Source organism: Lissotriton vulgaris, chromosome 8 (assembly GCF_964263255.1).
Source record: "Lissotriton vulgaris chromosome 8, aLisVul1.2, whole genome shotgun sequence".
NCBI classification, from domain to species: Eukaryota; Metazoa; Chordata; class Amphibia; order Caudata; family Salamandridae; genus Lissotriton; species Lissotriton vulgaris.
Window position 1 is genome coordinate 38,745,958 of NC_141696.1, and position 17,577 is coordinate 38,763,534.

Consider the following 17,577-nt stretch of genomic DNA (forward strand, 5'->3'; position numbering starts at 1 on the left):
AAAAATGTACATTTCACAATACAATAAATACAACAGTAGGGAAAATGTTGGATAGTCGGAATCAGTAAATGTACTATTCCAACTCCAGTAAGTCCAACAGGAGGGAAAGTGTTGGATAGCGGAGGGGTAAAATTACTATTCCGAATCCAGTGAGTGCAACAGTAGGCTAAGTATTATATAATGGAGAGGTAAAAATAACTATTCCCAATTCAGTGAGTGCAACAGTAGAGAAAGTGTTGGAAAGCAGAGGGGTAAACATTACTATTCCCACTCCAGTCAATGCAACAGTAGGGTAAGTGATGGATAGCGGGGGAGTGAAAATTACTATTTCCACTCCAGTGAGTGCAAAAGTAGGGAAAGTATTGGATGGCATAGGGGTAACAATTACTATTCCTACTCAAACAGCAGGGAAAAGTTTGGATAACGGAAGGGTAAAAAATACTGTTCCCACTCCAGTAGGCTAAATATTGGATAGCGAAGGGGACATAATTACTATTCCCACTCCAGTGACTGCAACAGTAGGGAAAGTGTTGGATAGCAGAGTGGTAAAAATTCCTATTCCCACTCCAGTGAGTGCAACAGTAGTGAAAGTATTGGATAGTGGAGGGGTAAACATTATTATTAGAAAAAGTGCTGGATAGCGGAGGGGTAAAAATTACTATTCCCACTCCAATGAGTGCAACAGTAGCAAAAGTATTGGATTGTGGAGTGGTAAAAATTTATATTCCCACTCCAAAGAGTGCAACAGTAGGGACAATTTTGGATAGCGGAGGGGTAAAAATGATTATTCCAACTCCAGTGAGTGCAACAGTAGCGAAAGTGTTGAATAGCGAAGGGGTAGAAAATACTATTCCAGCTCCAAAGAGTGCAACAGTAGGGAAAGTGCTGGATAGCAGAGGAGTAAAAACTTACCATTCCGACTCCAATGAGTGTGACAGTAGGGAAAGTGCTGGATAGCAGAGGGGTTAAAAAATACAATTTCCACTACGGTGAGTACAACAGTAGGGAAAGTGCTGGATAGCGGAGGGGTAAAAATCACTATTCCTACTCCAGTAAGTGCAAAAGTAGGGAAAGTGCTGACTAGCGGAGGAGTACAAATTACTATTCCGACTCCAGTGAGTGCAACAGTAGGGAAAGTTGAGGATAGTCGAGGGGTAAAAATGACTATAACCACTACACTGAATGCAACAGTAGGGAAAATAATGGATAGCAGATGATTAAAAAACTACTATTCCCACTCCAGTGAGGGCAACAGTAGGGAAAGTGCTGGGTAGCGCAGGATAAAAAATTACTATTCCTACTTCAGTGAGTACAACAGTAGGGAAACTGCTGGATAGCAGGGGAGTATAAATTACTATTCCCACTCCAGTGATTGCATCAGGAGGTAAACTATTGGAGAGCGGAGGGGTACAAATTACTATTCATACTCCAAAAAGTGCAACAGTAGGAAAAGTGCTAGATAGCGGAGGAGTAAAAATTACTATTCCCACTCTAATGAGTGCAACGGTAGGGAAAGTGCTAAATATCGGAGGGGTTAAAATTATTATTTCTACTCCAGTGAGTGCAACAGGAGCGAAAGTGTTGGATAGCAGAGCAGTAAAAATTACTATTCCCACTCCAGTAAATGCAACAGTAGGGAAAGGGCTGGATAAAGGAGGGTTAAAAATGAGTATTCCCACTTCAGTGAGTGCAACAGTAGGGAAAGTATTGAATAGCTGAGGGGTAAAAATTGCTATTCTCACACCAAATAGTGCAACTATAGGGAAAGTGCTGGATTGCGGAGGAGTACAAATTCCCACTCCAATGAGTGCAACAGTAGGGAACGTGTAGTGTAGTTCTTATATTCCCAATAGGCTCTGCGCATTGGAATAATATACACTTTAGATTTGACATAGGACTGAGGTCAGTATGTCTCTATTGAGTATATTAAACTTAATTGTATGTGCTGGCTAACTCAGAGGTCACTAGAAACGTTCTTGTATAAATAAGAAGGGATTCATTTCTGAAAACCGCATAAACATGACAACTTTTGTTTCTCGTAGAATCGAAACAATATCTTCAGAGTCGTGAAAACAATAGATAACTATTTCACTCAGTCAATCGTGCATGCTTCGTTTCTACAGAGTTGCAGAGAAATAGTGAGATGGGCGTTTTCAATCAAAGAATTTATTGAACAGTCTTATTTCTCATGCAAGCGATATGAACTGCTACAATCGTTAGACAGAATGCAAAGTATAATGCATACAGCATAAACAGTAACATAAAATAATACTGTAATAGCATTGTCTGTTGCTATGACATATTTCAAATACTTACATAAATAACACAGGCTAAAATACTCAACTGGTGCTTGTAAAATACGCCTACCCCAGTGTACCTAACCTAGGTCTAGTACGAGGGAAGAAGTAGGTGCTGTCTTTAGCTAAGTTTAGTTTTGCCAAGAATTGCCAAAGCTTTCTCTAGCTTCTAATCAGCTCCATACCTTAGAAGGAGAGAGTTTGGTATCTCTTTCCCTGGACTCGATTTCCCAAGACCCCGCAAGGGGAGTCAGAAACACTGGAGCTGGATTCTCGGCAGGATGATGACAGGTTCTAGTAAGTGCGTCAGCTGGATAGTCGGCTTCCTTCGGGACTTGCTGTGCTGCGTCGTGCAAGTAGGTAGTTGAACTGCACCGAACCACCCCGTGCTTATCCATAGCAAGTGAAGGTATATTTAAACCTTGAAGGTGTTTAGGAATGCCAGCATTGATGTAAAGTCGGGCATATGAACGTCATGAATGAACCCCTAAGGAATAGATGTTCATGCATAATTAATGAGTTCTAGGAGAAATCAATATCCAAGCAAGGGGAAGTCCCAAATGGCTTAAGAGTTTGGTTTTCCTAGAACTCATTGTGACATAGATGAACGGATGGAAGTAGCCATGCCTGTATTTGGGTAGCATGGGCTATGCCTAAATAAGGACTGGATTTGTATGCCTATATAAGGGCAATGTGAATTGTACCTATATAAGGGCATGATTCAGGAAATTCATTTGGAATCTAAAACGATACACAACAAAAGTGCTGGGTGGCAGAGGGGTAAAAATTACTATACCCACTCCAGTGTGTGCAACAGTAGGGAAAGTGTTGGATAGCTGAGGTTTAAAAGTACTTTTTCCACTCTAGTGAGTGAAACAGTAGGGAAAGTGTTGGATAGCGGAGGGGAATGGGCTGGATATCAAAGTGTAAAAATTACTATTCCCACTTGTGTGAGTGCAACAATAGGGAAAGTATTGGATAGCGGAGGGATAAAAATTACTATTCACACACCAAAGGGTGCTACATTAGGGAGCGTGCTGGATAGTGGAGGAATAAAAACTAGTATTCCCGCTCCAATGAGTGCAACAGTAGGGAAAGTGCTGGATAGTGGAGTGGTAACAAATACTATTTCCTTTCCTGTGAGTGCAACAGTAGGGAAAGTGCTGGATAACGGAGGAGTACAAATTACTATTCCCTCTCCAGTGAGTACAAAAGTAGGGAGAGTTGGGGATAGCATAGGGGTAAAAATTACTATTCCCACTCCAAAGAGTGCATAAATAGGGAAAGTGTGGATAGCGGAGGAGTAATAATTACTATTCCCACTCCAATTAGTGCAAACAAAGGGAAAGTGCTAAATGTCGGAGGGATTAAAAATATTATTCCCACTCCAGTGAGCGCAACAGTAGGGAAAATGTTGGATAGCAGAGTTGTTCAAATTACTATTCCCACTCCACTGAATGCAACAGTAGAGAAAGGGCTGGATATCAGACGGGTAAAAATGACTATTCCCACTTCAGTGAGTGCAACATTAGCAAAAATTGTAAATAGCAGAGGGGTAAAAAATACTATTCACACTCCAGTGAGTGCAACAGTAGGGAGAGTGCTGGATAGCAGAGGGGTAAAAATTACTTTTCCCACTCCAAGGAGTGCAATAGAAGGGAAAGTTTTGAATAGCGGAGGGTTACATGTTACTATTCCCACTCTACTAAATGCAACAGTAGGGAACGTGCTGGATAGAGGTGGGGTGAAAATTAGTATTCCCACTCAGTCAGTGCAACAGTAGGGAAAGTATTGGATAGCGGAGGGGTAAAAATTACGATTTTCACTCCAAATAGTGCAACTATAGAGAAAGTGCTGGATAGCGGAGGAGTAAAAATTACTGTTCCCACTCTAATGAGTGCAACAGTAGGGTAAGTGCTGGATGGCGGAGGGGTGAACATTACTATTCCCACTCCAGTGAGTGCAACAGTATGGAAAGTGTTGGATAGCAAAAAAGTTAAAATCACTATTCCCACTCCAGTGAGTGTAACATTAGGGAGAGTATTGGGTTTCGGAGGGGTATAAACTACTATTCCCACTCCAGTGAGTGCAACAGTAGGGAATGTGTTGGATAGCATAGAGGTAAAAATTACTATTCCCACTCCAGTGAGTGAAACAGTAGGGAAAGGGATGGATAGTGGAGGGGTAAAAAACTACTATTCTCACTGCAATGAGTGCAACAGTAAGGAAAGTGCTGGATGGCGGAGGAGTACAAATTACTGTTCCCACTATAGTGAGTGCAACAGTACGGAAAGTTGTGGATAACCGAGGGGTAACAATTACTATTCCCACTCCGCTGAATGCAACAGTAGGGAAAGTGCTGGATATCGAAAGGGTACAAATTACTATTCCCACTCCAATGAGTGCAACAGTAGGGAAAGTGCTGGATGGCGGAGGGGTACAAATTACTTTTCCCACTCCAGTGAATGCAACAGCAAGGAAAGTGTTGGATAGCGGAGGGGTAAAAATTACTTTTCCCACTTCAGTGAGTACAACAGCAGGGAAAGTGTTAGATAGCAGAGAAACAAGAATTATTAATAACATTTAAACAATGAAAACATGTAAATAATCTTAAAGATAACTAAACAATATTTTTAAAATATCCGATTAAATATATTAAACATTAACATTAAATATATTAATTGCATATAACAAAAAGGTACAACTATTATCTAAAATAAATTAATAAATACATTTACAAACAACATTTATTTAAAAGAAGCAAATATTAACAACAACAACATATTTAGAACATAAATGTATTTATTTTATTTTTTACCCAATGACAGCACACCAAGAAAAAGTAATTTTTTTAATGTAAATGTATTTCCATAATGAACATAATTAATAATAAATTTAAAAAATAATTAATAATAAATTAAAAATATATAATTAATACAAAAACAATGGCCGGCTGTGCAAAACGGTCAGTAGAAATGATATATTTTTACTGATCAAGAGGAAGCAATGACAACAGAGGAGGATGAACTTGTTCATATTGTAAATACTCCTGTGTCTGCAAAGGTGGGTCAAAGATAAAAGTGAAATCAGCCTATGTCAACAAACTCGCCCATTGAATCCAACGGGGATGTAAAGCTATAGAATTTGGAACACTTGCCTTCGAGACAGCTTCTAGAGCAGGCACAGGCAAGACCATAATAATGCATTTACCTTGAGCAAGAGAGTGTTCCTTAAGAATCGCCATCTGCACTGCTGTAAGTATTTTCTCAATGGGGGAAAAACACATATCCGTTGATGTGTACAAATGCAATTTATGAGCAATGGGGACTGTGTCACCCTCATTGAACGTCAAGTAGTGAAACCTACGGTTCCTGGTACAATTCGTATGACTACATTTGTTGAATTGTCACGAGTTAACAAGAAATTTGTCGCAAGCAGATCAGACTGCAAAGACCGAAGAATCACGGTATGTTCCGGAAGAAATCTGGAAGTCAAAAAAGAGGGTTGTATCAACGTGTAAAGTGGTTTGATACGCTGGACATAATCAGGAATGTATGTCCTCCTAAAAAAAACAGGAAAGGTTGCATCTTCTTTAGAGTGAATGGAGGTTGCAATTGAGCCCATTTCTCCAAAAAGTGGGGGGCTAACCCCTTACCTCCGCTATTGAGTTTGTAACCCAAAAACAGGACCACCAAAAAGGCGTTTTGAGACTTAGCGAAGTTAAATTTGTACTATAAGTTGTCAAAAGACATAATGATGCGATCCACGCGTACAAGATGCGGTATCAATTCGTCATCAGTCAAATAAATGTCATTGACATATGAGAATGAAAATGCAAATTCCCAGGGCAACTCGAACATAGTCAAAGATGTGACAATAATTCATAACTTGCAAATGGGGGAAAAGGAAATGAGAATTATTAAGCAAAAACAAAAATAGCTTTTATTGAGGCAAGACAATGAATATGAATAACAATAAAACAGTCCACAGACAAACTACAGCCGTATCCACATTCACTCCAACATTACCCTGTACAATGAAGACAGACAAGATATATATACATAGATAAAATGAAGGGCAAAAATATTGGAAAGAATGTCTGTTAATTTATCATTTTTGATGGTATTCAATCTAATAGATCTCCATTGCTTGTGATGTCGTCATAAGTGGTGGAAAGCCATGTGCTGTTGGCCAATTAATTCAATCTGATGAATAGTTTGGGAATCTTTTCAGTGACTGCAACCCAGATGGTATCGACGTATGAGAATCCATCTGGGTCAGTGTCGTGTAAAAGAGACACAACACGTGCAGCAAAAGCACCAAGACTATTCTTGTAGCCCATAGGCAAAAGTATAAATCATTTCTGATTGCCAACCATGGTAAATGCTGTCAAGTCACGGCTATCAGGAGCCATATTGTGACTGTAAAAATAATTGGATATATCTAGTGAGGTTTTATACTTTATTCGGACAATGTTGTTTATCAACGCTGAGCTGTTGGTGTTCTGTTCGGCAAACGTACGAACATGAATGTTTAAATTTCTGTAATCCAAAACTATGTGATATGAATCGTCTGGCTTCGATATCGGAAAAAGAGGATAATTCATTGATGAAACACAGGGTTCAATCACACCCTGATATTCCAACTGGGTCAAAATGTCATTCACGGATGTTTTTGCGCCACGTTTCATTTGATATTGTGCCTGAGGCTTTGACATAGATCGTAATGGTATTTAATGTGCGGGTGAGTCTCTATCTCAGCCCACCTGATTACGATACCCAGCCAGTGCAAGGGCTAATGCCCACTCGGACTTTTAAGCTTGTTTAGCCTCCTCAGAGATGTAACGAGAAAAGTCGTTGCCTTCGCCAACATAATGTCATAGGAAGAGGTAAGGATTTCCAAAAGACGGACATAATTGAAGGATAATCTCATAAAGCCTATCAGGTGGTGCAACTCATGCATCAGCTGCTTCTACTGTAATGAATGTAAAAGTTGCTCTTGCCTCCAGACATACATGGAGTGCCTCCTGCACTATGGTAACTTCTGCCGCGCTGTCGAGGAGTGTTGAGGCATACTTCACTGTTAAAGCTGCAACATTTTTCTTCTGAAAAGAGGCAAGATAAGGAGGTTGTCCCTCTGGTTTGGCCTTTACATCAAACTGGCATGGCGGATCACGTCTCTATTGTGTAATCTCACCTTTTCTGCGATCTTGTCACTCCCCTCCACCGAACTGTTGATCTGATTATTCCTGAAAGGAACGAGGAGAGCGAGGGTATGGAACCTGAAACCTGTCTGGTGTCCTAATTTTAGAGCACTCACACAAATCATATCTACGATCAGAAGTGTCAGTTGTCTGTGAACCAGCATGTGAACCTTGCTTCGCTGTTGATGCGGCAGATTTTTATTGCAAGCCTTTTTTGGAAAGACCAGACACCACTCCTTATCAGGAGGGGGGTTATTTTGTGGCTGAGTAAAATTTCTAATCCCCAAAATTGTGTCCCAAAGATTTATAAATGTCCTCAATAATTGTTGGCAATTCACGTTGTTTATCCACGTCTGCCACTGCCTCAAGGTCCTGAAGCACCTGTGAGCTAACAGCTTCACCTTTGACATTAGCAAGAATCATGTCGGAGACCATGGGGAATATTCCCACTAATCTCATTCCCATTTCCAGGGCTGGACCAGCCCCGTGTTCATCTTGAACCTTTTTAAGAACCGTCGGAAGGACGGTCATGGACGGGGAGACAAAGCACAGCGAAAACACTGACGCAGACACCTTACCTCAAGTCATGCAATCAACTAAATTGGGAATAAGGCCTTTTGGTAAGCTCATTGTAAGGATCTAGTGTTTATCCACAGAAGAAGTATGTGGAAATAAAACCTCGAGGTGCTCAAATTTTTCGGCTACCCAGAATGGTAAATCATCTCTATTTTGTGGATGTTTTCCCATCACTGAATTAATCGTGACACGACTAATGACCAAGCCACCATGTCCTAGACATATATTGAATGACACTTCAATGTATATCAATATGAATTAAGGACTTGTGTAATTGACAAAGCTCTGCATGCGTAATACCACAATAATTTGGGTGAGGAGCAAATCCCGCCAAAATGGGCCATCTGCCTCTGTTGACCGATAAGGGGCCTAAACGGACCACCAAAACAGGGTGAGGAAGGGCTCCTTAAATCATATGTTATGCTCTCAATCTGACAATGGAACTTCCAGTAATCGATACAGACGATACATTTGTGGAACCGCACCACGTTCATATTCATGAAAGAAATTACCATTTCCATCAACAGCTGCAAACTTAACACTTCGAAGCAGAAAGCTGCGTACGCCTTTACTACAAAGATAATATCTGCTCCCGCAACCGGGACTCCAAGTTGAGGCAATTGAGCAGTGACTGCTGTGCAATTATGTGCCACAATATTGATTGGTTGTGCCATTATGGACACCAAAAAGAAAGCAAGGACAATGGTAGCGCAGCACAATGTCGAAAATAAGTAAAACAAAACATTTTAAAATTCAAGCTTGAAAAACCTATACAAGTCTAAAATAGGAGGCTACCCTTCACACCACGGATGTCTCCGGAAACCGGTGAGAGGGTATTGTGGACAAGCATAAGTGCTACTCAGGGGTCTCCTGTATAAGTACCAGACCAAACGTTGGGTGCGCCATGTTGCAGGGAATCTGCACATACACAGTACTTTGCGCATGATTATCGGACCTTGGTGTATAGGGACTGTGCCTTCCTACCACCTTAGTGTCCATGAGTCCAGGACCGACTAGCTATAGTGTCTCACCCTCTCTCCTACTCACTCACAGAGAAGCAAATGATTAGACACCCCAGAACAAAACACGCCAGGATCGCTCAGGAATCGTGGTAACAAGACTCACCTTTTTGTTCAAACTCTTGTACCTGTCCACAATGCGATCTGACAGAGACACAAAAATAGTTTTAAACATTTATTTTAACTAACATGCTCTAACATGCAGTATTTGTGCCACAATAAGCAGAAAAATTAATAACACAAATATAGTTAACTTTGCAGCTAGTCCATACATCATGAAGGGAGATGTCATTATTATAGGACAATGGAGAAAAGACTACAGTGCCTAACATCCCTCCCCTTGCTAAGAAGAAGTATTATTATATAATGGAAGATCTCTGGGCTTTTTCAGCAGACCCTCATACCTTAGACTATAGACAGTATTTCTACATCATAGGTGTGTACTGCTCTTCTCACTGGATAGGTCCCTCTCCAAGTTTGTGTAACCTAAGCATGCATCCCCGTAATATCAAAGTACGAGTTTCCAACAGCAGCTGCATTGGTATGTTTTGTCTAGTTGCTAGGGCCTGACCAGAACTGAGTAACAAGGGGCATTGTTTATTGACCTTGCTTACAATGTTCAGACTAAACTCTAGAAACAGGCAGAGAATGAACACAGCAGACAGTTCACATCTGAAAGGCATAAACAGAGTCTTGCAAAAATAAAGCCATGTAGTAACGTGTGCAAAAGCTGCATCATGGCTGTAGCATTCATACTAACTTATTGATGTCAACAATGTCCCCATCGGCCACGTGGCAGTCTTGAAACTGGCCAAAGGGACTGACATGGATAGTAGGATGTAAGGCAGAGTAGGTCCTGCAACTTTCAAACCACTTCCTCTACTCTTCCTCCCATGGAAGACTAGGAAGACTCTCCAAGGTTTGGCTGAGTCTCCTGGCCTTTGAGCAGGGGGAGGGCTTTGTAGGAAGCTGGGTTTCTGTTGCAGTAACCCTCCCACGTTTTGCAAGACTACTGATGCACTTTGACTTGATGTGCCCAGGGTCCCTGACAATCAGGTTCCCAGGGCCTGTGTTCGTTTCCAAAGCTGTACCTTGTACCTCCAATTGGCACCTCTCTGGCCACATGTCAGTCCCTTGTAAAAGGTGCCATGGGTACCAAGGGCACTGTGGCCAGGGAAGGCCTCTAAGGGCTGCAGCACTCGCTGTGCCACCCTTAGAGGCCCTGTACCTTTACACACACACACACACACACACTGCCATTGCAGGCTGAGTGTTTTTATGCAGATCAAAGTGAAGAGTTGACATGGCACAAATCCCAGCGTGCTATGCCTACAAACTCCTACACTAGCATATGTCAGCCACCCCTCTAGCTGGGTGAACTATACAATTGGTGAGGGTACAGGTGCATGAGCCCTGTACCCCTACAGTGTCTAGACCAATTCGTAGCCATTGTAAGTGCAGTAATGCCATTAAGAGTATATGTGCTGTGAATTTGTTATTATGAACTCCACAGCACCATACATGCTTTACTGAAAATTTGCAAGTTTGGTATCAATCATTTCAGCACATTAAACTCACACTAATGCCAGTGTGGGATTTAATTAAAAATGCCATTCGGGGGCATCTTAGAGAGATGCCCCCTGAAAAATGACCAGCCTCTGATGGGTTCCCAGCCTGCCACCACAAGATTTGTTTCTGGACCCCTGGGGTGGGAGCCTTCACTGGGTGATTATAGTCACAAAAGACCTCTTTTCTAAAATAACTCATATTTCCTTGTTCCAGCGACTCCCATCTGCCATGCATGATGGCAAGAACATTTCTGGCTCATATATTCCACTCGCAAGTGGTCCCTGACACCATAATCTCTGGCAGAGCTTCTTATTACATTTTCTCAATTTGGTCTACCCATTAAACCCTGTCTTCAGGTAGCCATACACAATCCAGTAGACACAATGAGATGGTCAAGTAGGGTCCTAAACACTATCAGAAGTGTTAGTTAAATACCATTCACAACAACTGGGCAGAATACTATCCCTTAGCAGAGGATTCGCATAACAATTCCGGTCACTCTGCCACTAAGGTTTCTCCATTCTATTGTAGTCAGGTTTTACATCCTCATTCTTTTCCATCTTCTTTGGTGTCCATTCTTTTGTGCCTGCTGCAGCTGATACACTAGAAAGACTTGACTCTGAAATAAAACGTATTGCTCAGAATTCACAAGATTCCAAAACTCTTAAGAAAAGCTACAACTGATAAAACAAGCATTGAAAATGCAATAGGTCTCGCCTATGATTTTAGTTAAACCATTTGCTTTGCTAATGGTATTGTATAGCAAAGCAAATGGCTTTATCTTAATGAAAGGTGAGACCTATTTCATTTTTAATGCTCGTTTAGTTATGCTTTACATTATCGTGGGTAAAAGCTAACATTTATTGGGCATATTATAGAACTGCATTGACACCTGTGGTGTCTATCATACATACACACATAAAACCACCAACACACAGTCAATGACAGAGAAGACGGAGAGATACACCACATTTAAAGTGTCATCGACAAAGACATATGCCACTGATACAGAACACAGATATACTCGCAGCATGAGAAGCAGTAGGGTGACCCAAGTATGTGTTGGGATTGTTCAAAACAGGCCTTTCAACAAGATCCAGCTGAAGCGGTCTGCAGGCGGGACCTCAAGCAAGAACAGTGAATAACATGTAAAAGGGACTCGATTTTCCATACTGCAGTGTTATCTTCTCAGGGTAAGGCATGAATGTATTTTCCGCATGCCAAAGAAATCTCCCACTATTCTGCCAACACCCAAGCCCTGTACTATTCCAACATTAACGGCCAGGCTTATCTCAAAGACTCTCTTCATAGGCAACAGCAGAAAAGAGATTTCGGAGTAAGATATATGTGTGTCACTTTCCATACTGCAGTGCTGCAAAGGGCGCAGGGGTCAAGGGCTACGAGGGGGGAGGTATGTTAAAATATCAGTTGTTCTGACTTGAAGGGAACTGGTTGTTTTGTCCGGAAAAGCATTTTAACACACATGTGCAGCACTTTACAAATCATGACTAATGACAGCGTTCATACCTTGTCAATATGTTAAATCATGTATAGTTCATTTGCAACCAACGTTCTGAATGATAGATTCTCTTGCTTATTTCTAAAGACCTACACCTCTTTATGAATCTTTTTTTTCTTTTTTCTTCTTTCTCCATCTTGAAAATAGACAACGGCCAATACTTTTCAAAGTGAAGTTGGAACCACCCCTTCTCCTCTTCTGACAATGCACCCTCCAACCAAATCCCCACCACCCAGATACCTCCTTTCTACTGCTTAGGTGTTAGGTCGGGAAACAAATTAACGAAAAAAGGCACTTTTTGGCCAAATGCCCCATCGTCTTTTTTGAAAGTGCCGGTATTTTTGGACAAGTACAATTTGTCTTGTACCAATTAAAGTCCCTCGCTTTTCATGTTTGAGTGCAGAGAACATGTGCAAGTTCCCGTGAACAGGACTGCACTGTGTATTTGAACAGCACTTCACAGCAGTGGCGCAGCCGCAAGGAACTGCATTACTGCGTTGTGAAGCTGGGGCAAAAACCATAGGTGTCCTACAGTAGTGGGCTTCAGCCAGGGTTTTAAGTAGGCCGGGTTCTGCCGATGTTCAGCGGCGGCAGTTCTAAACAAGTTACAGGCGTGTTGCATCTATTTTAAGACCCACTCCAGTTTATTATGTTGTACACCAGAAGCTCATTTCTTACATAAATCTCATGACATAGTCGCATCTGCCTTTTAAGGCTTCTGCTAAAGTGTCACTCAAAGTGTCACACATACAATTCTCTCACACATAAACACACTGCAGAACGAGCAATGTCACACATAAACAAAATGACACCTTGGCAGCTATAGCCATGCTTTTGACCCCCACCCCATTAGACCCATGTTCACAGCTCCCATAATATTTTTTTTTTTATGCACTTCGACTGCTGATCCTATCTATATATCTCTTACGGGCTGGAGTGTGGGCCCTGTCGGAACAGAGGAAGTTGAATTTGCCTGGGTAGCGCCACCCTTGTGTAGCCCAACACTGCCCTGAACCCACCAGCGGGAGGGGTTTCACCCAAGACTTAAAGTATGCAGTTATTCAATAATTTGTTGTTTAATATAGCGCCGACTTATTGGTGGGTGTGAAGAAAGAAGCATAAGTCAAACATGTGTAAACGGAAGACAAATCAAATATTACGTACAATACAGCATTTGTTAGAGGAACACAGGAATTCGGTACAGTGATATATCTAGGATCGGTAGTGGAGATCTTCTAGGTCAAGTCCAGTGTATGAGGAAATATAGAAGATTACACTACTAATAGATGACAATTAACAAGTCTGATAAGGAAGATGGCTTTTGATTATCAGCTTATTCCCACCTCTTAAGAATCACTACAGCAATAAACTGAGGCTCCTGTGGCATGCACAGCGTCTGCCACCGCCTTTCTCTAGTGAACGCCGCAGGAATGCATGGTGTGGTGTGTGCATTACCACAATGAATGCTTACTTTCAATAGCATTTCTATTTTTACTCACCAGATGAGATGTTTTTTTAAGCTCAGAATAGAACTGAAGAGGCTCGGTTCCCAAAATATGGTGCTGGCTACGTACGTGCGCGTGAGAGAGGGAGGACGTAAGAGGCGGATGTGCTTGCAGATTCCCAAGTGAGCCGCTAGAGGGGGCCGAACCACAGTGCGTCTCATCCCCCTCTTTCTGGAGTGGAGGGAACAGGCTACGGTGCTATTATAGCCGCTTTGCACTTTTGGTCGACTTTCCAAACCATCCACGAAACCCTCCTCTCTCACCCAGCCACCGGTACAAGGTCTTGTGAAAAGCAGGGTGAGGGTTCTAACCTTTGGAGCCCATATGCGATTATGCCTCGCAAAATATTTTAAACAAGCTGAGGATCGCCGGGCGTGAAACAGCGTGGTGGGAGCGCACGAAACGAGATGCGGAAAGAGGCCGGTAAGTCGGGGGGGAGAGAGGGGGGCAGACAGGGAGGGGATGTGTGTGTGCGCCTGTATGTTTGTGTGCCTGTGTGCGTTTGAGTGCGCGTGTGTGTGTAAACAGCATGCCATCTCTTGTTTCACTGTAAGCAGTGAAACTGAATGCTGGTTTGCCTGCGGGGCAGTAGATGTGGTGCACGTGCCTGTACATGCGCGTCCACGGTCCCAAATCGATGCGTGTGCCCCGGTCTGTCTCCCTTGAGAGGCATTTCCACAACAATAGGTCTCGAGAGCGAGACCTAAAAAGAGGATCAGTCCCAAACTTCCAGGTGGGGAGAAAAGGGTTGGCTCTCCTGCAAGTTTGGCCCACTCAAAAGTAGTCAGTCCAGTTTCAGTCTGAAGTTTTGGTCCCTTCGTAATAACCAAACAAATCAATCCCATTGCTGTAAGGCTCCATCCTCCTAACTCTTGGAAGATTCATAGTACCTTTCATTTCTCCCAGCTCAAGCCTTTTGATCAGATCCTTTTCATCTGAGTTCTGCTCCTCTCCCTGGTATAATACATAAAGCAGGATATGATGGGGAAGCAGAATACGAAGGTAGCAAGATCAGTGATTCCTAAAGTTTCAGAGGTCTGTTGCAGTTTTCCATTTACTGGAAAGACTATCCTGCAAGGAGTGTTCTTGGATTCATGCTTCTTCTGTCTATACCCCCAGATTGGTCTGTCAATGTTTTCTGGCCTTTCCTGGCAAGTCTGGGTCCTCCGGAGTGGGTATACTGCTGCAGTCCCGCCTCTCTGCCACCCGCTTAGCCAAGAACCGCAGAACCTTCCATGGTCCTGTGGTTCCTGGGGCTCATTAGATGCACATGAACCCTGAACTGCAGCCTGGCTGGGCCCTGCCTCCCCTCATGCTCCTGGGCTCTTAGCTGCCGTTCATTGCTCCTTCAGCTCCAAAATGGAAATCGTCTGTCTGAGAGTTTGCTGCTGCCTGTTAAAGCTGCTCTGTGGCTTGACCAGTTTTTATTGTGTTTTCCTTTTCCGTCACAACTGTTTCTACTTTCGTTTTATGAATCCTTTTGGGTTTACTGTCATGTAAACTTTTTATGTAATTTCCTTTTGTTATTCCTTTCCTATTTAAAGGTTTCAGTCTGGTTGGAGGGTGTGTTGTAATAAAGCTGTGTTTCCTAACTTCCGTCACTTGCTGATCCTGACTCTGTACTCCTGAAGATTTTCAAAATTGTATTTTGGATTCCTGGTTTTCTGCAGTCCTTTAAATATTTAGTTCAGGAAAGAGATCTTGTTTTCCTTTGATGTTTTTCTCCTGAGAAGATGGCAACTTCATGAGGGCGCTTGAATACCACTTATTCCAGTGTGTGGTGACATTGTGGCTTAGTGAAGCAGTGGGCCGTACATTGGACTGAGGAAGAATAGACCCGTAGTACAGGAATGAGTCCAGACCTGAACAGACAAGAAGCACTAAATCTGAGACATGCAGGACAGGGCGGGGAGAGGCAGAGAATGGCACTGAGTTGGGAATTCACCCAACACATGCAGGATAGACAGACACTGGCATGGAGACAGGAATGCGCAACACTGATACACTTGGACAGGGAGCGTTGAGACTACAGGCCTCCCACACTGAGACAGGCAGAGACTGACAGTGGAGTGAGAATGCATAAGACCCCCACTTGGACTGGCAAATACTGACATTGAGACATTCTATGCATGAGTTACACAATGCAATAGCGAAACACTGACATGCCCACTTGTAGTACTCTCATGTTATGTGTATGCATTTGTATCCAGCTGCTCAGCCCTGTGTGTGCATTCTTATTGGAACCCTAGTCTGTGTGGAATGTTGGATGCATCAGAGTGTCAGTTAAGGATGGGCTGAGCGGCCAGTGGGCTGCTCCTGATGGGGCTGTTATCCTAACCTTTATTTATGCTAATAAACATCAACTTCAATTACCTGATTTGGTCTACGGTGTCTACCTATCTACACCTGTACCTGTGGGACTTACCCACTACACCACTGTAATCGAGGCACAGGACCCCCCGGCGAAAAACATACGTTTATAAGTGGTTGTAATGTTCAAAATGACGATAGAGCGTCTAATATGGAGACCCCGCACCCAGCAGACATCTCAATCCTGAGACAATCAACAAGGTGCCACGAAAACAACAAAACTATGCAGGTTAATATGACTTATGCGCTGTGTTAGTATGTTTCTGGGCTTCCTTACCTGCCGCACTTCCTCACAAACTAAGCTGATGATCCAGACGTAGAGCAGGTACTCTCTCCAGGAAGGGCTATCCAGAAAATCCACCATCAGAACATAGGCGTAGAGCCAGAGGAAGCCGATGTATGATGCCGCGTTGTAATAGAAGACCACCACCGGGGCATTGAAGAAACCATACAGGCGCTGCAGCGGGCCCCGTGTGCCCGAGTCCTCGCCTCTGTTGGAGAGGAGAGCAGCAGTGTCATGAATTTAATACTCCATTTTATACTATATCAAAACCCATCACTTAAAGCTCAGTTCCAAGCCTTGTAATCAGCTCTCACAACTTACATAAAGGTTTATTGAAGTTTGCTCACACTCACCATGCATGCTCAGCTTTAAAGAATTAATGAATCTAGTGCCTAAGTTGAGCCGGTGGTTGCAGGTGCTCATTTTTGGGGAAAAGATCTTATTTTCTATCATAAGACATGGACCCTGAACAAGAGCGATAAAGGCAGGAGAGCAGGAAAGAGGAGAAAAGGAAAGAAGGAATAACTGTGGCAAAAGGAGACAGTATGGATGAAAAAGTGCAATAAAAGGGCAGGAAGCCTCTGGAGGTGGAGCAAAAAGGGATGAAGCGGAACAAAAACTAGACATCCTCGGTAGTCAACAATTTGTTGACTACCGATGGGGGGTTCTAGGAAATCTTGGGCACCAGCACTTATTCCTGTACAAACTAAGCACTGCACGAACCAGGGGTAGAAACACGTGGCAGTCAGATATGGAAAGGGACAAGCTAGAGATGCATTGCTCCTGTGATGAGTGCAAGGGGTCTGTGAGGTGACAGGTAGATAGCTGACAGACTGTTGCAGTGAGGACAGGAACGCTGACAGTGGCGAGAGGAGGAAGCAGGCAGTGAGCACAAGGGGGCAGTGGCAGCAGTGAGGAGCACACATATGTACCGCTGAAGCCGAGAGTGCAAGGGGGCAAAGAGAGTGCCTGGAGGAAGCAGACAGGCACTGCTGCAGTTGCTGTAAGGGATCAGTGAAAGCACAGACAGAGGGAGCAGATGGACGGGACGGTTGCAGTTCTTGCAAGTGCTTAGCTAACGCAGAGTGAGAGCAGAAGTGGGCAGAGACCGCTGCTGCAGTGAGGTGAGGATCATTGAGGGTTGAATGGGAGGAGACACGTCTCCAGTCAGTGCAAGAAGTGATTGCCTGTGATTTTTGAAAGTGGTGGAGCATTATACATTCCCCAAATGGCAGT

The 17,577-nt window shown here is 43.0% G+C and overlaps 1 protein-coding gene across 1 annotated transcript in view; it reads right to left on the reverse strand.

The window, feature by feature from the left end:
- LOC147693339 (transient receptor potential cation channel subfamily M member 2-like) overlaps nt 1-17,577 on the reverse strand; it is a 1,947,553-nt gene that overhangs the window by 499,547 nt on the left and 1,430,429 nt on the right. Inside the window, exon 14 of the mRNA XM_086935940.1 lies at nt 16,336-16,549. Coding sequence (XP_086792066.1) covers nt 16,336-16,549 — 214 coding nt within the window. The remainder of the gene's footprint in view (nt 1-16,335; nt 16,550-17,577) is intronic.